General features: G+C 43.8%; 2 protein-coding genes across 3 annotated transcripts in view; one reads left to right on the top strand and one right to left on the bottom strand.

Moving 5' to 3' along the window:
- NINL (ninein like) overlaps positions 1-7383 on the bottom strand; it is a 63456-nt gene extending 56073 nt beyond the window's left edge. For both annotated transcript variants that reach the window (XM_054995649.1, XM_054995657.1), the window contains exon 1: positions 7248-7383. The gene's annotated coding sequence lies outside the window, so the exon portion shown is untranslated. The remainder of the gene's footprint in view (positions 1-7247) is intronic.
- A 6592-nt stretch (positions 7384-13975) lies between these two features.
- EIF4A3 (eukaryotic translation initiation factor 4A3) lies at positions 13976-26139 on the top strand. Its single transcript, XM_054988986.1, has 12 exons — positions 13976-14274; positions 14679-14751; positions 16768-16834; positions 17005-17067; positions 17887-18019; positions 19198-19278; positions 20110-20251; positions 21011-21149; positions 21310-21425; positions 24015-24122; positions 24490-24617; positions 25750-26139. Exons 1-12 carry the CDS (start codon positions 14109-14111, stop codon positions 25764-25766), a joined length of 1233 nt encoding a protein of 410 aa, XP_054844961.1. The 5' UTR covers positions 13976-14108; the 3' UTR covers positions 25767-26139.
- The last annotated feature ends 1233 nt before the right edge of the window (positions 26140-27372 follow it).

Below are 27372 nucleotides of genomic sequence, written 5' to 3'. Positions count from 1 at the left end.
TGAACTAGACCAATTGGTTACATAAAAAATAAAGCATTCCAAGACTGTGAACATCATCACAGAGGAACACAAAGTTCTTCTAATACTGTCAAATTTGACCTCTAATGCTATCATCAATGCCTAACTTGGATACAGATCCAGAGGAGTTAGCCGTGTTAGTCTGTAGTAGCAAAATCAAAGAGTCCAGTAGCACCTTTAAGACTAACCAATTTTATTGTAGCATAAGCTTTCGAGAATCAAGTTCTCCATTTTAAATATATGTTAACATGTACAGAAAAGGATAAAATTACAAGTATAAGTAGGTCCAGAAATCTAAGTTTTAACACAAGCATTCCTACCAACTAGACTATTTATATTTTTTTTTTAATTCCAGGAGAGAAAAAGTAGGTACAGGCGTAACAAAAACCACTTCAATTATTTCTGATTACTGAGCTACTAGATGAAACATGGTATACTAAGAAGCTGACTGGTCAAGCAGTACTTGTAAGTACAGTCCTCAAACCATTTACCCCAAAACACTGAGAAATGTCATTTTCATTAGCATTACATGGGACAGTTGACTATTGCTTCAAGTTTTTCACTTGCAAAATCTTAAATACATAGTCAGAACAAAATTTACTGAAGACTTGAGTCCTAGTTAGCACAAAACCTTTCAACATATATAGCATCTCCCTGCCAGATGATTCTAATTCACAAATTTGTCTGCTCTCACCCTTATAGGGTCGGTCACCTAGTTAAATCCCTGCTGAGTACAGGAAATCCAAAAGATAGAACATCTGACAGATGGTTGCCTGGTGTCTGCTTGAATTCCTCCAGTGAGAGAACTCGCCCCCACCCAGTTCAGTTAATTGGTTCAATTGTCAAACCACTCTCACCTCACGATGTTCAACTGAAATCTAACCTTGTGTAGCTTAAACCCATTAGATCCAGTCTTGCTGTCTGGATCCTTAGAGTGCTTGTCCACTTCCATGTGACGACTCTTCAGATATCTGAAGAATGGGATCATGCCTCCTTCTTCCTTTCTCTAGGCAAAACATATCCAATTATTTCAACCCTTCTTCATAGGACTTGTTTTCCACACTCCTGACCACTTTTGTTGCCTTCCTCTCAACGTATTCCACTTTGTCTTTATTTTTCCTCGTGTGGGGACCAAAACTGGACACAGTACTCCAGAATATTATATTTGTACAATAACGCAATTAAAAAGAAATGACTTTTTAAAATTCTTACACACGTGTAAAAGGATTTTTTTTTAAAAAAATTGCTACTGCTTGAACGTGCTTTCATTTTGGAGAAAAAAACTGAACAACTTCCACAAAGTTCAAAAAGCCATAGCCCATTGATTAAGCGTAGTACAAGAGAAAAGACAACAGAATAGAAGAAAAGCCTGGCTGGATTGGACCTAAATCAATCTAGGCCAGCATCCTGTTTCAACCAAATGCTTCCAGGAAGCCCATACACAGGACATGAAGAAGGCAACAGTCCTCCCCTGCTGTTGTCCCCCAGGCAACTTTCAGTGCCCCTGAGGCGTTCCACTTAGCCATCATGGCTAGATCTATCTTCCATGAATGTACTCAGTCTTCCTTTAGAGCCAGCTAAGCTACTAATCATCATTACAACTCTTAGCATCGAATCCCATGTATTAATTAGGCATCGTGGGAACAAATGTTCTCTTTGTATGTCATGAACCTTCTAATCAATTTAATTAGGTAGCTCCAAACAGAAGCATTAAAGAAGAATAAGGAAGTCTCTCCCTGCTCTATTACCACCACGTGTAACTTTATGAACTTTCATCATCCCTCCTCTAATCCTTTTTCTAAACCTAAAAAGCCACTTACAGGACAGATATTGCAATCCCTTGATAGCTGCCCCTTCACTGCACTTTTTTTTCCAGATCTAGATTGGGATGTTTATTTACAATATTTTACCAGGCAACTCTCAAGCAACTGGCTCATAAAGCAGCATACAACCGTCTAAACTCATAATAAAACAGCAAATTATAAATACCTTAAACAGTTAAAGACAACTTTGAATCAATGTAAGCATTTATAATAACAACAGTGTGTTTATATACCACCCTTCTGGACAGATTAATGCCAGGGTCACCAGGTCCCCTTATCCAAGTGGCCAGGGAGGGGTGGGGAGAGACTTGGCACTTACCTCGAAGGTTTTCCTTATGTGCACTGGCACCAACACGATGACATCACTTCCGGGAGTGACATCATTGCGCTGACCGCAGTAACACTCCCGCTTTTCATGTTTGGGGACCAAATTGGCCCCAAGCAAAGCATGAGAGCATTCCTGCAGCCATCATTTCCAGAAGTGGCGGCAGCATATCCCAACAGGAGCGTGCCCAATGCAGGATTGCCCAGCAGGTACTTGGCCTCCTGTGCCTGTTCCCTGTGCCCCTCCCCTCACCAGCAAGGTGAGTAGTGGTGGGGACAAAGGCTGGAAACGGGCGGGGGGGGGGGAATGAGTGTCCACTCAGAGTGGTGAACAAAGTCAGAGTTATTATCCGTACAATACAACTGGGGCTGAGAGGTGTGGCTTACCCAAGGCCACTTGAAGAACTCACGGCAGAAATGGGAGTCAAACAGCAGAGTGCTTATTTACTGCTCAACTACTTAACCACTAAACAATACAATGTTTCTTAAAACCAGTAGAGCATCATTAGTAATAAAAGAAAAAAATGTGGGCAGCATAAAAGCTCAACAAAATCCTAAAACACACATCAGCAAAATGCTTGGAAAAATAAGCAGGTTTTGCCAGGGAACTGGAAGCTTAAGAAACTTGGCACCAGAATGATAATTACGGGGTGGGCTTTCTACAATTGTAGCATTACATCTGAGAAGGCCCTGCTTCTAACTGCAGCCTCTCTCATCACAAGAAGCATAGACTGGACAAAACAGGGTGTCTGATGATGTCAAAAATCTGAGCTTCAAAAATTAAATTTCTAGATCTGAACCTTTTAAGCTCAGGAAGACAATCATCTATGCATTTGCAACACTTTTTGCCAATAAAAGAGCACAGATACACTCTGAACTGGATGCTAGCTGTAATACAGGCAACGTGAAAGAAATGCTTAATACACCATGTGGTTCATGTATGGACCACTTTGAACCAGTTATGATAAATATTAGCCTGAAACTGGCATCTGTGAAGGCTGCTGACTGTGCACTGCATCCTTGACCATCTCGGTTGTTAAAATCATGTAAGAACCACATAGATGAGCCCTTAGGGTCTATCATAAATCAGTCACTAACTCAAGGCACCTTCCCTTGGCCACTCAAACAGGTGGTTATCCATCTGCTATTTTAAAAAACATCCCTAAACAAAAATTATATGGCCAATTAGCACCCAGTCTTTAATCTGACCTTTCTGGGCAAAGTGATAGGGCAGTAGTTGACAGGGCCGGATCTAGGGTTGCCTGCGCCCGGGGCAACCCTATTCCGGCCTTGTGAGCGCGCGTGCGCTCCCGGCGCAGCGTGATGATGTCATTTTGGTGACATCATCACACGGGGCGCCGGAGGCAGCGTGCGAGGCTGGGAAGCCGCCCGCGCCATTCGCTTCTCCGCAGGCGAATGGCGCGGGTGGCGTTGCAGCCCCCCGCGCTGCCTTTCGCCTGCCCCGGGGGACAGGGGGCGGCCGGCTGCCCCCTCTCCTGTGGAGCAGGTGAATGACATGGGCGGCCGCACTGCCCTTTGCCTGCCCTGCAGGACAGGGGGTGCGCGGCAAGCCAGCCACCTCCTGTCCCGCGGGGCAGGCAAAAGGCAGCACGGGGGGCTGCAAGGCTGCCCATGCCATGCGCCTGCCCTGCAGGACAGGGGGCGGCTGGCTGCCTCCTCTCCTGCGGGGCAGGCGAATGGCGTGGGCGGTTGCGCTGCCCTTTGCCTGCCCTGCAGGACAGGGGGTGCATGGCAAGCTGGCTGCCCCCTGTCCCGCGGGGCAGGCGAAAGGCAGCGCGGGGGCTGCGAGGCTGCCCATGCTGCCGCCTGCACGCTCCGGCAGCTGGCAGCTGCTCCCAGCGCCCCCTCCCTGGCAGTGCCGGGGGCAGACTACCCCACCCCCACCCCCTCCTCGATCCGGCCCTGGTAGCTGACCAACTCCAGGTCTTCTTGGATAAATCTGATGGTTTGGAACCTTTTTAGTCTGGATTCAGGCTGAGGTATAGGATAGAGATGGCTCTAGTTGATGATCTCCAACTGAATGTAGACAAAGACCGTATGTCTTTGTTTTTCCTCCCGGATTTATTTGCAGCCTACAATACATCTTGTTGAAGCATTTGGAGGCAGAAGTGGGTATCAAGAAAAGTTCCCTGGACTGGTTTAAATCATTAACAGACTCAAAGCATTGCTACTGAAGACCTTTAGAGTGGAAATGATCAGGACGCACAATTTTATCGCCCATGTTATTCAACCTCTATGTAAAAACTTTAGGAGAACTCATTTGTAGCTACAGAATTGGATGTCATCAATATGCAGATGACACCCAGCTTTATATATCACTATCCAAATTATGACGGAATGCAGTAGAGATCTTTAGTCACTGTCTGACAGCTGTAATGAAATGGTTGAAAGCAAACAAATGGAAACTGAATCCAGACAAGACAGAAATGTTGTTGGTTGGGAATACAGCAATCTTGAAGGATTGCTGTATGCCCCACTTTCAATGGAGTTTGCCTGACCCTTGCAGAGCCTGTTAAGAGCCTAGGGGTTATACTGGATCCAGCGCTACTGCTACCAAAGCAAGTAAGTGCTGCTGCAAAAAAGGCCTTCTCCCAACTCTCACTTGCCTGGAAGATGGCCCTCTACCTTCACATGGCTCATCTGGCCACCTGGATTCATGCCATGGTAACATGGAGACTAGACTACCAGAATTAATTCTATATAGGTTTCCACTCAAAGTCTGTGAAACCACTTCTCTCCGTATGTTCCACCACAGCAGCTTTGCTGATTTGAACAGGGCCTTCTGCAGATACCACTCTGCAGTTGGGCTAAATCAACAGCTGCCTGTACACCCACTTACTCTGTGGTAACCTTCACCTTTCGGAATGGCCTGCCTAAAAAGGTCAGGAAAGTTCTCAATCTCTTGATTTTCCACAATATGCAAAATTCTGGAGTGCCTTCTACTCAGATTATACAGCTTTATCATAAAATATAGCTGAGAGAGCTGCCTTGGTAAGGGACATGGACTACAGACTATACTGTTGTCTACTGTCTGCTGATGTAGATATTCTCCTACTGGATAGTTTCCACATTGCCCATAGATGTCATGTTAATTAGTTACACTTTGTTCCAGAAAGTTTTCATCTCTTTGTTTCAACTTTATACTTGTTTTCAAATTTTCTGCTACTATACCCTGTTGTAGCTGTTCAACATGATCCGCAGTTAGGACATTTAATGGAGCTTGCTCAGGGAATGTCCTAGCTGTTGATTATATTGTATTCACTTGCACTGTGGAATCCACCATGACTGAGCCTCAGCAAGAAAGGCTGACTATAAATAAATAATAATGAGGATGAGGATGATGATATGCATAGGATACATAGATCAAGCATACACTGACTATTTAATGTTAGGTTTGATTACTAGTTGCTGGGAGCCACTAAGGGCCTGATGGTGAAATTTAGAACCTGGGATTTTATCCTCAGAGCAGAGTTAGCAGTATAAAACAATTCTCTTTCACTGGTTGTCACTCAGTAGTCATTGCACACAAGGGAAAGGGTGCTGCTTAAATTCCTCAGTGCCCCCCTCCCCCCGCCAAGTTCTCCAGGCCCTCCTAGATTTCCAGATTGCCACATCAAGAAGAGCTGTTATAGTAATACCTCCCCACTTACTACTTTCCAGGGCTTTCGATTAATGATACCAAAACCCAACAAAATGTAAGAAGTCGCTTCTAAAACTGTACAAGCCTCCTTACGAAGGGACAAAAGAGATAAAGGAGGGACTAAGTTCCTCCTGAACCTCCAATTTAGATTTCAACTGCATCCATCTTGTCTCATTCACAAACTTGGCCATCTCCATACATGTCTTGACAGAAAGTTCTTAAGTTCCACAGAGTACTGCTTATCGTATTTTTATCCTGCTTCTCAGCAAATAAAAAAGTCTTGAAGATGTTGATGAAATCTTAAAAAGGTGAACATCACAGGTAGTTGTGAAAGTTAAACATGCAAACAATAATTAAGGTCTAATTTTAAAAGATGCTCTGAGTGACATTTTCCGCAAAGCATGATTGTAGGGCATCTAGCTACTACCTCTGCCCCTCACGATTTGTGGTGTCTCAATTTTCCCCTTTATAAAGAATCTTCTTTTCTTTTTACCTCCCATAATAAGCTTGGCTTCTTTTCTCAGACAAGGCCGAGCTCTGCTAGTCAACCTACCTTTCAATTTTCTTAGTTACACTTAAGGAAGCTGTGCCCATTTGTTTCATGACTTACTGCAAGGCTAAAATTCTACTCAAAGAACAAATGACTAAGTTGTGGGATAAGTTGGAAAAGTAAAGAAACAGCATATATGCATCAATATGAATAGCTAGCAGCCTTCTCTTTTCATCTTTGATCAAATGGGGAGGTTGAAAAAAAACGGCATCTTTGGGTAGGAGCTCAGGGCTAAACAGATACTTGCTTTTCAAGGTCATAGATCCAGAGAACTGTGATTCTCGAAAGCTTATGCTACAATAAAACTGGTTAGTCTTAAAGGTGCTAAGTTCATACGGCATTCCCTGCATTGAGCACGCATTCGCAGGTACATAAGTTTCTAAAGATTTACGTTACAGATAAAACAACGCCTATGCTGGGTTGTTTCTAAGAGCATGCATACAAATATCACAGGATACACAATGCTGTAAAGAGAGGCTGAAAGGAGTCTACCGTTCAAGAAAAGGCACGGCCAGTCTGGAGAGAAAAGGAGAAAGTGTTAACGCCACAAGTAAAACATCGTAAGAAATTAGAAACGAGGTCTTCTGGACCGATTAAGCTGTTGAAGGAGAGATGCAGAAGCGAGTGTTAAAGGGCTGCAGAGGGTATTTTTTTTAAAGCTGAAACGAAGATGAACAAGAGCACTTTCCTTACCTAAACAAAAGACTAACGTACATTAGGGTCACCCTGCGGCAGAGAGACAGGATCCCTGCTCTCTCTCCAAAACCAACCATTCAACAAGTTTGCTCTCCCTGAAAAAGCTTCCTGAGTAGCAGAGAGCGACATTGCGGGCCCCTTCGGAAGCGCCAAACCAAACCCCAGCAGCACCTACCCCTCTTTCCCCCGTCCTCCCTCCGGCTTGTTCCTCGTCTATTCCCAGAGCAGAGGCAGCCGCAGCGCTCCTTCGCAGCCACCGCCGGGGAAACTTCCCTCCGCTCCTCCGCTCCCTTTGTGTCCTCCAGCCAATCGCCGCCTGCCCGGATTCCCCTCTCCAGCGGCGGCTGCTCCTCCCCTGACGAGCTGTGCCGCGAGCCGAGCTGCTCTGCTTTGCAGCCTCCCCGCCGGCTTCCCCGTTCCGCCCACGTAGGTGCCTTGTTCTCGGCGGGACTGCAGCGCAAGCAGCGAGTTGAGCTCATCGCGCGGCTCTCTCCCCTCCCAGGCTCTTTCCAAGCTCGTCTCCATCCGCTGCTGGCATCCTCTGCTGGTTTGGAGGAGTCAGCCGGAGCGCAGCCAGGTGCCTGCTGCAGGGTTGCGAAAGCCAAACGGGAAACAAAAGGCTCTGGCTGCCTCAAACACCACCTAACAATTACAACTGGCCTTTGACGCGGCGCAATGGAATCGTAAACACGTGGAAAGAAGCCCTGGGGAGTTCAGCGGACCATGAGGCAGACACAGCTCTTTTCATCTAATAATAATTACATTCACACTCTAGAATGGAAGGGAGGTTTGCTGGTATCCTCGAATCTTTTGAAATGTTTTTCTGTATGACCCTGCCTACCTACCTTCGGCAGAATATCAAATTCAATTCCATGCCAATGATGAAAAGTAAGGCCTGATTTAAAGAGGAGGCTGGCAAAGAACTGAGATATCTGGCAATATAATAAACAGGAGTCCGGAAACACCTTAAAGAGGAGCAAAATGTATTCTAGCATAAGCTTCTGTGAGTCAGTTTCACTTCTCCAGATGCACATAATTGTAAATCCATCCGGCCAATAATACATACAACAGAAAAGGGGAGAACGTTTCAAAGAATGACTAAATCCAAACAAGATGCTATTCAAAAAAGTAATACATTTACTGGCAGGCCTTGAGGTCTTGTTTAAACTGTGCTGCAACCTGTGCAAAGTGCATACTTGAGCTTAGATTGTACACCACCACAGTATCCACAAAAGCAATGGATCTCTAGTATGCAAACTAAGCATGTGTAGTTGCTCTGCAGAGGTTGCTGAACAGCTCAAACAAGACCCTGAGCTACACAGAGAAGGCTTTTTGCCTTGATGGTATTATGTTAGAATACTGAGGTGGTAGAACAGGATAGCAGAAGAGGGATTCCAGCTTTGAATGCAAATAGAAAACTAGCCCCATGGGGAGAAAGCTTCCGCCACCTCTCTTTGCCCACGACACTTGCTTTCTTTTTGTGAGGAGCTTTAAACACATTTCAAAAATGTGAACCTCCATGATCTTCCACCTGCAGTTTGTTGGAATCGTCCATTCTACTACCTGTTTTCCACCTTATTCTCCTGCATGTGTCAATCAGGTCCCATAAACCTTGGTCTTTCTTCTTATAGATTATCCAACCCCTAGAGATTTTCAACCAGACCATCTCTTTGGATATACCAGCTTGGCTTCTATATCCTATGCACCACTTCTTACATACGGTTCCTGTACAGCTTAATCCTCCAGTTCATTTCCTGTTCATGAAGACACAATCATCTTTTACACTTCCCCATTCTTCACTAGAGTTGTAATAACTGGGGAAATCACAGAAATTGTAGCACAAGGCACAATTGTAATGCCAGTTTACACATTACACTCACACAATTCCAAACCCAGTTGTGGAAATTATCATAATGAGGAAAATATTATGGAGGAGTTGAGAAGTATATTTAGGAGAAACCAATCTCCTAAATAAAAGTTGATGCTTCTCTTAGTTTCTACAGTGGCAAATTTTCACAAAGATAGATGAGCCTAAATTTGCATAAGATCAAAATTGTAAAACATCTAACATGTTCGTTTCAATGTAGTTCCAGTAACATTTACTCATTATGTATAGTCTGTCTTTCTTACAGGCAGCGCAATCCTGAGACCTGCCAAGTCAGTGGCAGCCATATACCAGTGTAACTGTCTGCAATGCCACCAGTCCACTCCCTAAGAACTTTGGCAGGAGAGCTGCACAGGTGGCCGAGTCTGGCATGGTGCAGCTCAGAGAGAATGCTCTGTAGCTGTCCTGGCCGGCAAAATCCACCAATTTCAGGGCAGCTGGAGTTGACGGTGCTGTGAGTGGCAGGGAACAGCATATCCAGTCCACGGGCCAGGCCATGTTTCCAGTTGCTAACTGCCAATGCTACTCCCCTACCCTGCAGAGAGCAGGTACACAGGGCAGAAAGACACCTGTGATTGGGCTTGCCACACCCCAACAGAACCATCTGCCTTGAGAGGAGCCCTGCCCTGTGTGGGGAGAGTCACACCAAAGGTGCAGAAGGGGCTCCCACCCCACCCACTCGCCCAACCCCCATTTCTGACAAGGGCTAGGCTGGCAGATGAAGCACTACTTGCTTGCAAACTCTCCCCCCCCCCCGCTCCGTGAAACATGCACCCCTTCCATGAAAAGTAAGTCCAGAAAGGCAGCAGGATCCAGCAAAGATCACATCCGCATCCCTCAGGATCCACCCCCCAAGTCTCACAGCACAATCCTAAGCACAGCTATGGATGACAGGCTATGGCAGATAGATCCCTGTACCATTGCTGCAAGAATCCAGAGTCTTGGTTAAATGGTTTTATTTATTTATTCAGAAATCAAATCATTTTCACAGATATGTCCATAGGGTTACTCAGAAGCAAGGTAAGCTACTAAGCAGTAAGGATCAATCTGACAGGAATGACAATATGTGGGAAAACCCTTCTTCTTAACTCACACGTTTACTCCTTCCCCTTCCCATCAGCCAAACAGGACTTTTGGTGCGAATGTGTCCTGAGAACATCTCACATACTTGTACTATCAAGTCTAGGCTCTGAGAAAGCAGGAGATCAAAGTTGTAACATAGCAGTGCATGGGAGTGAGCAGGATACAAGGTCACCAGCATTGAGAGTTTTTACAGTCCGTTAGATAAGACACCTGTAGCTTCTATCATAGCATAAGCTTTCGAGAATCAAGTTCTCTTCATCAGATGCCTGATCAAAACTGGGCAGATACTTTTGATCAGGCATCTGATGAAGAGAACTTGATTCTCGAAAGCTTATGCTATAATAAAATTGGTTAGTCTTAAAGGTGCTACTGGACTCTTTTTGATTTTGCTACTACAGACTAACACGGCTAACTCCTCTGGATCTGTAGCTTCTATAAGTCTGTGAATGCAAAACAGTTATGGCATTGGTAATATGACATCAAGTTACAGAAGGAAACTGGTTCAGAACAGCATCACTGGTTTCAGCATGAAAATAATGGCATGAATGGGGCACAGACATAACACAGAAATCAGTGGTCTTAGACTAGAGTAATTCTGCTTAGGATTGCTCTGTCAGAGGCAGCTCCTTAGAGGCTAGTGGCGGTGGGTTCTGAAATGAATGATGGGAATCCCCATTGGACAGCACAGGAGATGCTGGAAAGCCCACTGGATGTGATGGGAGCCATGAATGCCCATCGACTTGCAGTGGCTCCAATGAAATATATCACTGCATCAAAAAGATGTGAAGAGAATGCAGGGTGGACCTCAAGAGCCACGCTCATCCCCTGATGACAGCCCCCAGAGTGGAATGACAGCTGGTGGGTCCAGAGAAACAGCTCCAGGTGCCATCCTCCCATCTCCAAGATTCCCAAAGTCCATCCCCAGCTCCTCAAACAACAAAAGGGAGAATAGCCTGGGCTCACAGGGGAGGGGCCCCAGAGATCCCAAGTTGTCACTCCACTTGCCCCCCCCCCACATCAACCTTGCTTCCTGCATGCAGCAGTCCTCTACCTGGTTTATCAGATGCCAGCAGCGCTGTTGGGAAATCAGAGTCCTCTGTGGCACACACACCCTGCCAGTCACATACAGTCAACACGCCAAGTCCCACCCCACTGCCTGCAGTGATTTTGAGGGGAGGAAGGGGGGAGGGAAGATGGGTGAGGCTGGAGCCTCAAAGGTGCCACCAGACACCTGCTCCTTTTGGCAGCCGAGCCACACAGCGGCATGGAGGCACCTTGAGTCTCTTTGAGGCCACCCCATCTGTCCCAGCCCAGAGCCAGTGACAATTTGCTGGGATATGTGAAAGGGCAGCCATACAGGGAAGTGGAGGTGTTGGTTGCTATCATGCACAGGCAAGCAAACAGATAGGGAGGGAGTCATTATTCAACACATTTTATTGAACTGTCTAAATTGAAAAGGATGGCTGAACATGTGTTGCCAACTTCCCTCGCCCGGGAAGAGAGCTGCACCATTTGCACGGCAGTCAGAGTCAAAAGAAGTATTCCTCATGCTGTTTTCCCAGGAGCGGGACTGAATCATGGGCTGGCCAGGGAACAGTGCCATTGGCAGGTTTCAGATGGCAGCTGGGTAGGATCACCAGGGGCTGGAAAAGCCACACTCCCTGGCCTCCCTGATGGGTTACTACCTGCCTGAGAGAAACACAAGTGTGGCAAGGGGCTTGGCCTTGTGCAGGCTATAGCAGGGTCTGCCATGTCTGGAAAGAGCATCCATGGCCAGGGGCAGTAGCGGCGGCTCTGTCATTGCAGGTGCTGCTGCAACCAAATGAAGATTGCTTCTCCGGCAGGTCAGTGCTCCTTGTCCGTATCTGGCTGCCCTGCTCCCATGGCTGCTTGGAGCACTGACCCTGTCAAGGGAGACAGTCATGGGGTTGTGTGCCCACCAACACAGGGGAGTAACGAGAACAAGCACCCAGTCACCCCTACCTGCAACTGCGTTCCCTCCTCTGCCCAAGGTGGGAGACCGGCCAAGAGAGTCTGAACGAGGCCCCGACATGGGCTGCTAGAAGCCCTTCCCCCAAAACTGCTGTGTCAAGCACAGCTCCCTGAGTGACTGCCTCCTTGGCAGGCAGAAATCATACCGAATCATGGAGAGGGGCTGCCCCCCCCTCGTGCAGGCCTCAACAGCAGAGGCCAGTGTTGAGCATGCACTGGTGCAGGGGGAGGGGAGGCCAGTGGGAACAAGTGAGCCAAGGTAGCTGGCTCCCTAGCTCCTTCTTACCAGTCAGTGCACTCTTGCCCTTCCCCAAGCCTCAGGAGTCGGGTAACCTGCAAGGGAACTTGGGTGATAGTTGTTAAGACATTCTGGACTTGGCTCTCTTTCTGAGTGAGTGCAAGGTACTCACTGAATTTCGCAAAGTTTGCACAGCACACATTTGCCGTGCCACCATGAGCACTCTCTTGTGCCTCATGCTCTAAGACCCCACAGCAGGGCGCTCTCAGGCAGAGCCTCCAGCTACCTCCCTACTTACCTGCATTCATGGGTGCCCTGGCTGGAGGTTATATAGGGTGCCTGCGGAGCTGATTGGGTGCAGGCCGCTGTGGTGGCACAAGTGGATTGGTTCTCACTGTAGTCGGCATCCTATGCTTCACCGGACCACTTGGGTGGGGCTGGGCAAGGGGAGTTAATCGAGTTTTTCCATTTGGGCTATGCTGTCATTCTTCGCATCATAACTTTCTGTTGCTGCTGGGGGCATTCCCAGGCCCGAAACAGGCCGACTAACTCATGCCCCACCCCTGGCATGCCCCCTGGCCACAGTGTAGAGACTTACACTGCAGTTATACTAGTGCCATGAGGGAGCCACAGCGCAGTGGCAGTGAGCCACTATGCTGGCATGGAGGGATACCCCAGTGTAAATCTGGGATATGCCAGCATAACTCCTAGTCAGCTCCTTGCACACTTTGGGTGCCCTCCTCAGGATTGCACTGTCAGACTCAAGGTGGATTACACAGTGTGAGTTAGTACAGCCAATTCCAAGGACATTTCAATAAATAACAGCACAATCCTATCCAAGCAAGCTTCATTGAATTGATTTCAGTGGGTTTAGACGTGCCTGCCTCTGTGCACAAGCTGGAGTGTAAAACTGCAATCCTCATCTCTTACTCCCAAATAAATTTCTATTAAAATAAATGGCAACAACTTCTGAGTAAAGTGGCTGGAATTAGACTCAGGGGCCTGATATATATATTATGTACAAGGCAATACAAATTCCAGCCAGAGGAGCTGCACACATTTATCCTATGTCAGTTTACAACTCTCTGCTGCCCTATCTTAACTAAATCCCATTTTCTACAGAACTTACTCCCAAGTACAGCTGCAATCCAATACAGGGTTATAATTGGGATGTCCCAGTCCCCTTGAATAAAATGAAAAACAAAGGTGCATTGGGAACAGGCTGGGGTGTGTACTGGATTGTGGCAGTGAAGGGGGACACTAAACAGTCATGGGATGGCTGCCTGAGAGGTACGTGCTTCATTTTGAGCAAACGTGATCTCAGAAATCAACTTCTGCAAATCTTTTTCTCTCCTCAGGGAGATTCCATTTCCTTTCACTCCCACGACCAAAGCCTTATTAAAGCAAATGTGTAGTTTTAGTGAGGTGGACACGCTATAAAATAAGGATTTGGGTAGTTTTCAAATCTTTCTCCGTGTAGCTATGCCATCAGCAGCACCATCGCCTAAGCAGAGTTAACCACCGCAGTCCCGAGGTACGTCATGTAGACCCACCACCACGTGAGGAAATGCATGCGATGAGAACAGAGCACAGCACCGCCATATTTGAAAAGGAACTAATGTTTAACGGTGCTCGTTGACACGACAAGCATGTACGTCAATGAAAGCGCGTCGGAAGTAGCGCTAAGGCGCATGCGCAGTCCCTTGGTCGTTCGGCGCGGACCAACTGTGGTGCAGGGCCTAGTTTTCCCCGCACGTTTGCGCGAGTGGACCTCGTCAGGAGAGGCCAGATTCGAGGGTCCCGGGGCGAAGTCGAAAGTTAGGGGTCGCCAGAGCAGGATGTCGGGGGCTGCAGGCGGTACGACGGGTTCGGCTCGGAAGCGGCTGTTAAAAGAGGAGGACATGACCAAGGTGGAGTTCGAGACGAGCGAGGAGGTGGACGTCACCCCCACCTTCGATACCATGGGCCTACGCGAGGATCTGCTGCGCGGCATCTACGCCTACGGTACGCTCGGGTGTAGACGGAGCGGAGGGGGGACGATAAACGAGTAGGGCGCAAAGTGCGTGAGAGAAATGGGGGAGGGGATTTTTATATGAGTTATATTCGGGTCCAGTAGCACCAAAGACAAACTAGACTTCCAGGGTATGAGCTTTCGAGAGTCGAGCTCTACTGAACCCGAATCTTGCTCTTCTACTACAGGCCAACACGGCTACACATCTGAAACTATGTGAGCTATGTATGTGTGAGGTCATCGTGTGATTTTTTAGCAAAGAATGGGTGACTGCTGTTCTCTTCACCAGAGTACTGCTTGTGTAGGAGCTACTTCTTATGCAACTGCAATGTTTCTTTTTAAGGGTTTAATTTGTTAAAGTTTAGAAAAATCTGTTTTTGTTTTAATATTTATCCAGGTTTTGAGAAGCCTTCAGCTATCCAACAAAGAGCAATCAAACAGATCATTAAAGGAAGAGATGTGATTGCACAGTAAGTAAAAATATACTTTGAGGTAAATTGGAGGGCTTTGCTTTAGGATTTTAAGTATTATCAGTGTAAATGCAAACTGACACCCAGCAGGCAGAACGATCTATCCATTTAGGGTTGCCAGACCTGGGTTGGGAAATTCCTGGAGATTTGAGGAGATGGAGCCTGAAAAGTGCAGGGTTTGGAGAGGGGAGGGACCTTAGCAGCATATAATGCCATAGAGTCCATCATCCAAAGATGCTGTTTTCTCCAGGGGAACTGAACTCTGTGGCCTGGAAGATAGTTGTAATCTCTAGTGATCACCTGTCTTTGTCTGTGGCCTTCCAGTGCTTAAAAACCTGCAAATGGAAATACATGGAGTATTAGGAAAGATAACTTAAAATTGTGCATGTGAAGTGCTTTGAAAATTTCAGAAAATGATGTATTTATTATTCTGTGCAGAATTATTCACTGTAAAATGGCCCTCACCAGATGGAGGCTAAAGCAATTATTAGTATAATCCACATCCAGGGCAAATCTAGTTCCATTAAATTGAGTTTCAAGTCAGTCCACATATATTGCATGGGTTCAGTCTTAGATTTGTATATGAACAGCTCTGTTCTTTAGTTTGATGGTACAGCAGATGACATTGTTTTATGCTCATGTGTTCATATATTTTTATTGAATTATTTTATATATATTAAAATGCTGTTTTGATGTCATATCATATAGACACATGAAGCTTCCTTATGCCCAGTTATCTGGGCTTTTTGGAAACTTTGAATTAAAAAATTATCCATTGCTCCAAATAAAGCTTGATCTAATTTAGCATGTTTATTTTGACATATGTTTTAAAAAGGTATTCTGTGTTAATTTTTTTAAAATAAATATTTCATTTCCTGTATATGTTGCTATTAGGACATAAAATTAAGCATGATTTCAAAATTATATTCAAAGCTTTATGTGGAAATTATTGGAATACTACATCTAAAACTTTAAACACGATATAGCACGTATTTCCTTTACATAGTTGGCACTTAAGGGAAAAAACTAGCTGTACTGAAACCTACAAACTAATTTTGGTGCACCTAAACGCAGCACTGTGCGTGATAACCTATGAATGTCTATTTGTCTGTTTCAGAAGATTAATGTATATCTCATAGGGAGGTTACTGGGGCGCCTAAGTTTTGCTATCACTCTTGCATCACTTATTAGTTTCAAATCAGATTGGTTTTGATTTGACCAACACACACAAAACTAATGTGAATTTGTAACTTGCTTTTTTATTTGGATCATTATATTTATGGTTTTAAACTAATTTCCTTCCCAGTTCACAAATCAGTAAAGCATTCATGTGCGCTCTCACATAACTAGGGATAATCACCTCAAAAACATTCCATACAACTTTGAAACTGTCACAGTGGTTTAATATTGTGCTGACAGTGGCACCCATTCATTGCTGTAAACTTTGTGGAACAACCAGGGCTTTTTTTCAGCAGGAACACAGTGGAACGGAGTTCCGGAACCTCTTGAAAATGGTCATGTGGCTGGTGGCCCTGCCCCCTGATCTCCAGACAGAGGGGAGTTTAGATTGGCGTGGAGGGCAATCTAAACTCCCCTCTGTCTGGAGATCAGGGGGCAGGGCCACCAGCCATGTGACCATTTTCAAGAGGGCAACCCACTGAGTTCCACCACCTCTTTTCCCAGAAAAAAAGCCCTGGAAACAACCAATCTTTAGAGATGGAAATTTTTCTGCCCCACATCTCTGGTTATGCCAGCTCAAACAGTTAATCAGTCTGGTTCTTTGTTGCCTTCTCTGACTGGTAGTGGTTCTCTATGATCTTTTGACATAAGTGGCTTTCCCAATACCTGCTACCAAAGATACTTTAGGAGATACTTCAGCTGGATTCGCTAGGGGTTGAGCCTGGGACTTTCTGCATGCAAAACATGTGATCTACTGAGCTACAGCCTCTGTTCTTGCTTAGATGATGTGTATTATGTGTTTAGTTATTTATTCAGTTACATAATTTTTTTTTCTAGATCACAGTCTGGAACAGGCAAAACAGCAACATTTTCCATCTCTGTTTTGCAGTGTCTGGACATCCAGGTAACTTTTGACTATGTGTACTATATTTTTTTATGAACCCTTTTCAAACATTGAATTTCATTCCAAGTATCTGGATATCAATCTGTTCTTGATCGTGGAACACTTAAGGTCTAGAATGCATACTGAAGGAACGATAAATCCATTCACTATTGCCTCATTATTTTAATCAGGTTCGTGAAACCCAAGCGTTGATTTTGGCACCTACCAGGGAATTGGCAGTACAAATTCAGAAGGTAAGTATATTCTCTGTTGTTCTAAATCTTGTTGTTAAGTTGCTTTCAAAAAATAAAATGACTGCATGTATTAAATTATATGCCCTCTTGCCATTTTCCTGATAATTAAATGATATCTTAACAGAATTGAAACACTGATACCTGTGCTTCTAGAAATGTAACTTTATTGTTATGCCTGGTAGCATGGTAGATTCTGTCTCATGGAAGACACATGCTGCCAGGAGTAGAAAAAAATTCAGGATGCCTTTACATTTGGCGTTGCACCTAGAAATTTGAACTACAAAGCTATTCTTTGTAGAAAGTAAGTAGTGTGGCACATTTGGCCCCTGTGACAACAATTTTCATCTTGCTCTACAGAAAGTGGCAGCTCAATCAAATCAAGCTGCTGTCTGCAGCATTCAATTGAGGCTTCAGTGTTCTACGGATCCTATAAAGTTATTTCAGATCTGTCAGCAAACTGGTTTTGTATGTAAGTGCATTTATGACAGTGCCAGTGAACTTCCTTGACTTTAATTCTGACAACTCATTGCCTGTCCACACTGCCATCAAGCATATTAATTAGTTGCTCTCATAGAGCATAGCCTCATTTAGCTCCTGTTGTGTTAAGAGTACAGGGCCAACTACATCAGAAGGGTAGAAGGGAAGAAATCTAATAATTAATGAGATAAGGAAAACATTTGCATGTAGTGCAGTCTGTCTTTTCTTTCTCGCACATATTGAGGCATTTGGAGAGTTGACATAGTTCCAGTTAAGGATCCTGGAGTTTGGTTGTATTTCAGGTTGTGGAGAACTCTCTGATTTGTATGCTTGTTTTTACAGGGGCTTCTTGCTCTTGGCGACTACATGAATGTCCAGTGTCATGCTTGTATTGGGGGAACCAATGTTGGTGAGGACATCAGAAAGCTGGATTATGGTCAGCATGTAGTTGCTGGCACACCGGGGCGTGTATTTGGTAAGAAGACAGCTATGCAGAATAAACTGAGTATTCACACTAATAGTTGAGACTTCTGACTGCTTCATATTTAAGATACATTTTATTCTTCAGTTTGATTGCTAGACTGAGAATTACAGCCATGGCCCTTTTACTCCCATCCTTCCTTTTTTTTATTCTGCATTTGTTTGTACTTAAATTGCAAAGACCCAACTGGTGGCCCAGAAGCGATATAGTTTAGCATGTTTTTCATCCTACCTGAGAGGGGTGCTGGCCAGATGGGAAGAAAGACTAATAATTTTTCTGCCTTCTGCCTGTTTCATACCAGACTTGGCTTTTCTCCCAGCTAGCCTTCTTCCAATTATCTGTAACTCCCAATACACTGTGTGATGAGAAGTTGCCCCAGAAATTTCTCTGTTATCACATTTTGCTTCGTTGCTGTTTCTGACTCAATGACCATTTTTCATTCAGGGAGCTCAGCAGGTTCAAGGTGACTCCTTGTATGGAGACTAAAAGTGTGTAACTTGATGCTGCTTATCTAATAGACACCCCATGTAAAAGACAGGATGCCTGAGTGGTTTCTGTTCATATCAAAGAGAACTCTGAGGTGTCTACTCATCTTATTTAACAGGAAGGGAAAGCTAGCCTAAAGTACTGATTATGCTAAAGGTAATGTTGCTATCAGACTTTCCTTCGGCTGGTAGGCAGACTATTCCTGGAGGAGGGGCATTTTGGGGTGCATTGGAGGGCAAAGACAAAAATCTTGAGTCTACAAGTAATTCACATTTTTTGTCTTTTTAATTTTTGATTGCAAACATTCCCTAAAAGGTGAAGACAGTGTGTGGCTCCCTTTTCAACTATGCTGTTAAACAATTACGGAAATTAATGTAATGTGTTTGTAAACGTTCATGATGTTTATAACATGAAGATTCATCAGCGGTAGTCTTGTACCCAATTCTTTACATTTATGGTCTTCTACCATAACACATATATGATAGTGAATGGATCCTTGGAAAGTAATAATTAAATAGTTAACCTATTGTCAGTTTTCTATTTTTTGTGTTGTTTTGTGTCTTCAAGTCAGTCCTTCAACCTCCCATGTCTTTCTAGCATGGTCCTATTTTAAGACCTGGCAGTCAAGAAAATGCAAGCCATTCTTTCATGTCACTGTTTCTTGACAAAAGCTAAAAATCTTTCAGATATGATTCGGCGTAGAAGTTTAAGGACTCGTGCCATCAAAATGTTAGTTTTGGATGAAGCTGATGAGATGCTGAATAAAGGTAAGGATTATCTTTAGCCCCAGAGTTTATTGTGCTATACTGCCAGGTAAGACTTGATATAAAATGGGAAACTAAGATACACCTTTTAGTTGCAGAAGCAGTATATGCTAGTTCTGCATTTAAGCTCATGTCAGGTGCAAGTTGACAATTCCTTTTGCTTCAGTAACTTGTTTGATTCTGTGTTCAAGTCATACTGTGATCTATAGATATATACAGGCAAGTTGGTAAACTTTCAGAGTTTAGATTTACAGAAATGCCTTTGCCTAATGTGAATTTTATGCATACATGCGTGTGTGCACACATGCATACTCTTGTGCTTCTGCACAAATACCTGGATGCTTCTCCCACATACATCCAGACTGTCGAATGAGGACTAACTTACAGGAAATCTTGTGTTATTCTTCATTAAGAAATTGTAAGTAGACTGTATGGTAAATGTTGTACAGCAGTCAAAATGCCTTTTTAGTTATGAGCACCTGGCAGGGTCGCAAATAAATATTCGATAGGGAAACTGACAAGTATTGGCAAGAAGCTAAGTGTCTTTATCAGTTGTAGCCCCACCAACACTGAAGCTTCATGCCAAAAATTTATAATGGATTTGGGTGCATCTTTTCTCTTTAAAATGGTAAGAGGGATGATCATAGGTGATAGTCAGTGTCCCCCTTTAACTTTGTACAAACATATTCTGAAGCAGGAAAACCTGTGAGCTTTTAAAACCAGTACAGCTTTCATTACTGGTATGTCATGCCTGCATGCCCTCCTGTAGCTCAAAATAAAAGTTATGTTCCTTACATACTTGCCCTTCAGTGTTGTCTCTTTGCATTGGCTTAGGTTTTAAAGAACAGATCTATGATGTATACAGATACCTTCCCCCAGCGACACAGGTGGTTCTGATAAGTGCCACTTTGCCACATGAGATCTTGGAGATGACTAACAAGTTCATGACTGACCCCATCCGCATTTTGGTGAAACGGTTAGTGATTTCTAGGATTTCATTCTGCATTAATCTGTGATGGCTTACTTAAGCTAGAACAGAGCATGTCTAAATTCTTATCTCACATGCTTCCTTTGTCTTGCTAACATTTTTCTCGACATTTTTACCCTCCCACTGTAAAGTAGATCAGTATTATTATTTCCACAGGGACAGAAAATCCATTTCCATTTATTCAGTTTGGTGTAGAGCCACTTTGGTGTAGTGGCTAAGAGCTCTCCAACTTGGAGAGCCAGGTTTGATTCCTCACTCCTCCACTTGAAGCCACCTGGGTGACCTTGGGCTAGTCACAGTTCTTTGGAGCTCTCTCAGTCCCACTCACCTCACAGGGTGTTTTGTTGTGGGGATAATAATGGCATACTTTGTAAACCACTCTGAGTGGACATTAAGTTGTCCTGAAGGGCAGTATATAAATGGAATGTTTATTATTATTATTATTATTATTATTATTATTATTATTATTATTAAGTTTCTAGCCCTCCCTCCCCATGAATGGGCTCAGAACACTGGCTTTGCAAAGGCTACTTAATGAGTTCATGGTGGGATTGGATCTAAGAACTTCCTGACTGTACATGCTCTTTAAATTTATGCTGTAGTGTTCAGACATAACATGTTTGGTCTAAATAGCTAAATGTGTTGGTTGTTTAACCATACATCTGAACAGACAGTTGTGGAGAATACTCTGCAATAACAGATTATAAAAGTAACGTACAAATAATAGTTTTTTCCTTCCCTTTCCAGTGATGAGTTGACGCTTGAAGGGATCAAACAGTTTTTTGTGGCTGTAGAGAGAGAAGAATGGAAGTTTGATACCTTGTGCGACCTATATGACACCCTCACTATCACACAGGCTGTCATCTTTTGTAATACCAAAAGGAAGGTATGTTGTTGAAATACGTAGTCCAGTAAAACTGTGAATCATTCCCATTGGGTCTAAGAAGGGCAGCATTAGATGTCTGGCTCATTAGAAAAGAACATTAACTTTCTCTGCATTGCTCCAGTTGCTGTGCAGAACTAAGTCTGGCTTCTTTTGGGCTCAGGTTGATTGGCTAACTGAGAAGATGAGAGAAGCTAACTTCACTGTTTCATCAATGCATGGAGACATGCCTCAAAAAGAGAGAGAATCTATTATGAAAGAATTCAGATCTGGGGCTAGGTAAGTCACTGTTTTTTCTTGGATACTGCATATTTGGTTTGGTCTTCCTGTGAGCTTTAACAGAGAAAATATTCACTAGGGCTTAGATCCTGTACCTTCCTTCTGTGTGCCCAGGGCCCAGACGCGGAGGTGGCCTTTTATTGCGGAGTGCATTCCTCTGACAATAGGCACTTCTTGTTCATGTAAGCTTTCAAGATTAGTTGAGTGAAAAGAACAACTGTCTCTGCAGTGGAGAAAAATGACACACAAGGAGAAGGAAGGTTTCCTGAGATCCTTTCAAAATACACACCATATAAGTGATGCATCATGCAATTTATTCTGGCATTGTCTAGGAGGTGAAGAGGAAGATGGGATGGTCACTGAGATCACATTAAGCCCTTAGAAATCTTACATCATAACAACAATAGTAATAACATTCAATTTATATACTGCCCTTCAGGACACCTTAATGCCCACTCAACGCGGTTTTCAAAGTGTGTTGTTATCCTCATGACAATCACCCTGTGAGATGGGTGGGGCTGAGAGAGCTCTGAAGAGCTGGCACTGACCCAAGGTCACCAAGCTAGCTTCAAGTGGAGGACTGGAAAATCAAACCCGGTTCTCCAGAGTAGAGTCCTGCTGCTCTTAACCACTACACCAAACTGGCTGAGAATGTCTGAGGGTGATAACTCTTGTGCTTTTGAGGCAGTATTCTTCATGGCATCTTATGCTAGATCCAGTAGCTGTGCTCCCCTCCCATTCATTAGGCCCTTTACTACGTGAAACAAATTGCAGCCCTCTCAGAATTATGTAGATTGTGTCTTGCTCTTTGGAGTGGAAAGATCCACTCCAGACAGCAACTTGAAAATGTTTGGAGTTGAAATGCTCAGTTCACCCCATGTTGAAGCCCCATGTCTGTCATAAACCTACACTAGTGGCCAAAATTGTGGAAACCTTTTGGGAAAAGTGCATTTTTGAGGTTTTATGGCTCATAACACCACTTTATTTTGGAGTAATACCATAAAATTATATATCAATGGAAAAATAATTTAATCAAGAATGTAATGCAACAAAGTTTGTTCAGTTAATCTGTATTCTATCAAATGTTATAGCCAAATAACCAGGAAAAGGAAGCACAACTTGTTTACTTTGATATGAAGTAGCTTTCCTTCATTTGAATGTAGACATTCAACATAATACAATTAAAGAAATGGCACAAAGAGTTGACTGGTCACCCAGAAAGCGATGTAGTACTATTAAGTGAGCAAGGCTACAGTTATGAAGAAATTAGAAGAAAAATTGGTGGAAACTTAACCAAAGGTGGCATTTCTAAATTTATGAAGAGGTATAAGGCAACTCAGTCACTACAAAACCAGACTGGTAAAGGCAGGAAAAGGTGCACACAAGCAAGGGATGATAGAAGAATTGACAGACTGAGCCTAGGTGACAGAAGAAAATCATCGGGGTGTATACAGAACGAAATGGCTCAATTCAATGTGAAGTTGAGTGCAAGGACTGTTTGGCGCAAACTGGAGGAATTTGGTCTTAATGCTAGAATTCCACGAAAAAACCATTGTTATCTCTCAAACAAAGGTTGAAAAGATTAAACTGGGCTAAAACCCATGTTAACTGGAGAGCGGAACAATGAGACCAATGAGTGATGAGACCAAAATCTCCGTTTGGTAGTGATGGCATAAAATACGTGAGAAGAATCGGAGAAGATTTGCATCCTGATTGCATTACACTTAGCGTGAAACACCCAGTTAGAGATATGATATGGGGTTGGATGACATCAAAAGGTGTGGACAGAATTTGCGTGATAAATGCCCAAAAATACATAAATGAAATACTTGAGCCCAAACTGAAGCCTTCCACATGTGATTTTTTCCAAGATAATGAAGCATTTATATTTCAACAAGATTCAGCTCCATGTCATGTTGCTGCTGTGTGCAAAAAGTGGTTTCAAGATAATCATATTCCACTATTTGAATGGCCTGGAAATAGCCCAGACCTTAACCCCATCGAAAATCTATGGAGCCGACTAAAGAAACTGGTTAGTGAGAAGCAACCCAGCAATAAACTGCAATTAATAGAAGCAATAACTCAATCGTGGTTTCACATTATAACAGCTGCAGAACTAAAAAAACTTGGTTCGCTCCATGGGAAGGCGTCATAAGGCTGTAATTAAAGCAAAAGGTTACCCAAATAAGTATTAACTGACGTGGTGAGAATTGTTATATAATTCATTTTTTCTGTGTTTCCATTTTCTTCTTTATAACTACTGTTCTAAAAAAATTTCCTTCATAAAAGTTATTGCATTACATTCTTGATTAAATTATCTTTATAATTTTATGGTATTACTCCCCAAAAAAGTGATGTTATGAGCCATCAAACCTCAAAAATACACTTTTTCCAAAAGGTTTCCACAATTTTGGCTACTAGTGTGTATACAGACAAAAATATGAAGGTATGATGCCTCTTAACAGACCTATCAAGGCTGTGTGTCTCATAAAGGGAAGCCTCGCCATATCAGCTCAGCCTCTCATTCTAACTCCAGATTTCATAGTCTTACTGCGATTCACCATGAGGTTTTCTCCTTTCTTTTCACAGCCGAGTCCTTATTTCTACAGATGTTTGGGCTAGAGGCTTGGATGTACCTCAGGTCTCCTTAATCATTAATTATGATCTACCCAACAACAGAGAATTGTATATACACAGGTAAGATTAGAGGGTAAGGGGGAAAGGGAGGTCTTGAAAAAAGGGGGGGTTTGCTGGGCTGCATCTTTCCACCTGGGATGAAAGATGAAACGAAAGAAATCCCTCTAAAACCTGGACTCGTAGTGAGAAATATTTTACAAAGCACCTTAAAAATGCTTGGGTCACTCTCTGAGAGTTTAAAATGCAACGTGTGTTGATTTCAAAACTGCAGTGAGCGCAGGTCACTGCAAATGTACATAATTGTGTTCCATTAATAGCTGGTGCTGCCACTGTTGCAGAAAAGAGTAGAGGAAATTTGCTCTGCATGACTGGTTACCTTCTATAGTGATTTCTGCTATACTCACAGACCCTGAATTTGTTTCTCCAGGATTGGTAGATCAGGTCGCTATGGTCGGAAAGGTGTTGCCATCAACTTTGTAAAGAATGACGACATTCGTATTCTAAGAGACATTGAACAATACTATTCTACCCAGATTGATGAAATGCCCATGAATGGTAAGTATGTAATGCTTTGCCCAGTAGTCACTTAAGTAGATGTCAAGTCCACAGAAGACAGCTAGGAAAACTGATCACTGGTAGCTATATTGTCTAGATGAGAATGGTAGCTCACAGGATTGCAAGATTAATCGGTCTGTCTGGTTACCACATTTTAACCTACCATTCCTCGAAGAAGCTCATGGTAGTGAATGTTGTCTGCCATACACACTTTGAATTAGACATAAGAGTAGGGTGGTGGGATCCTTGGGATGGGATGCTAGACTTTGTGAAAGGGTGGAATGGGGCAGAGCTCACTGTTGTCTCATCTTCGGAGAGCTTCTTAACTGCAGTTTACCAGGGCATGGCATTTGACTTGTTCCTGTTATTGCTGTGTCTTCTACATTTGTAAATGGTTTACTCCTGCTATATAAGACACAGAACTCTACAGAGCACTTGAAAGTTCTTATAAGCTCCCATTTAACTTCTGAGGTTTCCCTAGTACTGCATATTTTTTAAATAAAAGTTGAACTTCCTGTAAAAGAAATGTATTCATTATATCCTGTTTAAGGGGGGACTGAAAACCCCCCTCACCCGTTTTCCACTGACACGCTTAATATCGGCTACCAGTTCTCATCTCAAGGGATATTTTGGCTTGGGTTAAGCAATATGGTCTGCCGCCTTGAGTTCTGTTTTACTGCATTTTGTCTTTTAATGTGATTTTAGTGTGTTTATATGATATGTTATCCACTCTGACCCTGCTTGGGGGAGCGGAATACAAGTTTAATAAATATTTTTAACCCATTTCCTCAAAAGACCTTGAGCTGACACGTCTGGAGTCTCGTTACTCCTGTCCTTTATCCTCACAAACACTTTGTGAGGTTGGTTAGGCTGAGTTTTTGTGATTGGCTGACAGTCATCCCCTGAACTTGATTCCTGAAAAGGGATCTGAATCCTGGTCTCTCTGGTTCAAGTTCAGAACTGTATCTGCCACACCAGTGCATCTCCAGCAAATACAGAAACGCAAGTTTTAAGTTTTTGAGCTTTTATTATTTGCACGAAGAGAGTAAGTAAAGAATCCATTCTTTCTTATCTGAAGATCAAATAGAAGATAAACAGCCATTGTAGCAATAACTTCTTTCTTTCTGCCTAGTTGCTGACCTTATTTGAAGAAACAAGATGGGTTGACAGCCAGTGGAAAAGAGAAGCTCATCCTGTTAATGATTTGGTAGTCTACAGCGCTGGAAGGCTGCTTCTGACTGCTTTTCTCCAATACTCATCTTAAGAACTTTCAGTGTAACTCAAAGAAGTGCAGGTGTGCTTTAGTGCTAAGAGAATGATGTTGACCTGTACTAGTGAAAAGTAACATTGGATCCAGGCAACACCCTCTGTGTCTTTTTTGTTTTTATAGACAGCATTGTTTTGGAGTCTAAAGTCATTTATTTTTTTGATGGAACCTGCAAGTAGCATTTCTGTAAATAAGATTCACTGTCATCCTGCCTGCTACTTTCTTATTTTCCTGATTAAACAGTGTTTTTGTATATGTTTCATATATGATCACTAAATATACAAGGGCAATTTTGACAGTAAGGGCATTCAGTATACAAGTCGCCTTCCTCCTACATTCTCAAAATTCTGAAAAGGCTTACATGCACAACATCATTGATGCTTAAATAAGCTAGCTCTACTGAAACTGAGGCTGTATACTGTGTCCACTCAGAAGCAACCAATCCCACTGATGGAAGTGAAATCCTCCCACCAGCAAGCAAGCATGTTTTTATTTCTTAACGATACCCTCTCTCTCATGACAGGAATTTTGAAAAAGCAGGAATTGATAGAAATTGAACAAAGCAGAAATTGAAACAATGCTGCAATGAAGTTTTAGCATGTTAAATAAACAAAAGCATATTAAATGACTAGAAACAAAGCCCGTTGTGGGGAAAAATACAACAGTCTCTAGAAAGGGGAGGGCGGGCAGGCATTCCCTCCTCCATCACTGATCCCGGCTGGATGGGGGGGGGGGGAATTCCAACATGCTTCGCGCCTGATTCCTGCAGGTTGAATGGGGGGCAGGCATTGCCTGCTGCTTCTCACGTGATCCCGTGCAAAGGCAGGGGGCAGGAATTGCCACCTTCACTCCTGATCCCTGCTGGAGGAAGTCAGGGGGCAGGCATTGCCACCTGCTCCTTGCCTGATTCTGGCTGGTTGAAGGGAGCAGGTATTACCTTATGCTCTGCACCTGATCCTGGCCAGGTGAAGGGGGGCAGGCATTTCCACCTGCTCCGTGGCTGAACCCGGCCAGCCGAAGGAGGCTGGGCATTGCTGTCTGCTCCACAGCTAATCCCAGCAATCTGAAGTGGGATTGCCATCTGCTCCGCTCCAGACCCCAGCTGGGTGAAGGCAGGGGGCAGGGATTGCCACCTGCACCGCTGCTGCTCTCAGCCAGGTGAAGGGGGAGCAGGTATTGCCACTTGATTTGCTTCTGATCTGAGCTGGGTGAATAGGGCATGGGCATTGGCACCTGCTTCAATCCTGTTCCCAGCTAGGTGAAGCAGGGGTGGACATTTCCACCTGCTCCGCTCATGATTCCAGCTGGTTTGGGGGGGGGGAGTGAGTAGGAAGTGAGTTATCTTGAATATGCTTAGCCTTTTATATAGCAGGATAGTCACACTGAATTAGATCAGCAATAGCATATGGGGAGATAGTGATTTATCCAATCCCCACTCTACTTCCAAGCCTTCCACGTGTAACCGCTTCCTCCATACAAAACACCCCT

This window comes from Eublepharis macularius, chromosome 1 (genome assembly GCF_028583425.1).
Source record: "Eublepharis macularius isolate TG4126 chromosome 1, MPM_Emac_v1.0, whole genome shotgun sequence".
NCBI classification, from domain to species: Eukaryota; Metazoa; Chordata; class Lepidosauria; order Squamata; family Eublepharidae; genus Eublepharis; species Eublepharis macularius.
Note: the sequence above shows the minus strand (reverse complement) of the source record. Positions and strands in the feature narration are given on the sequence as shown.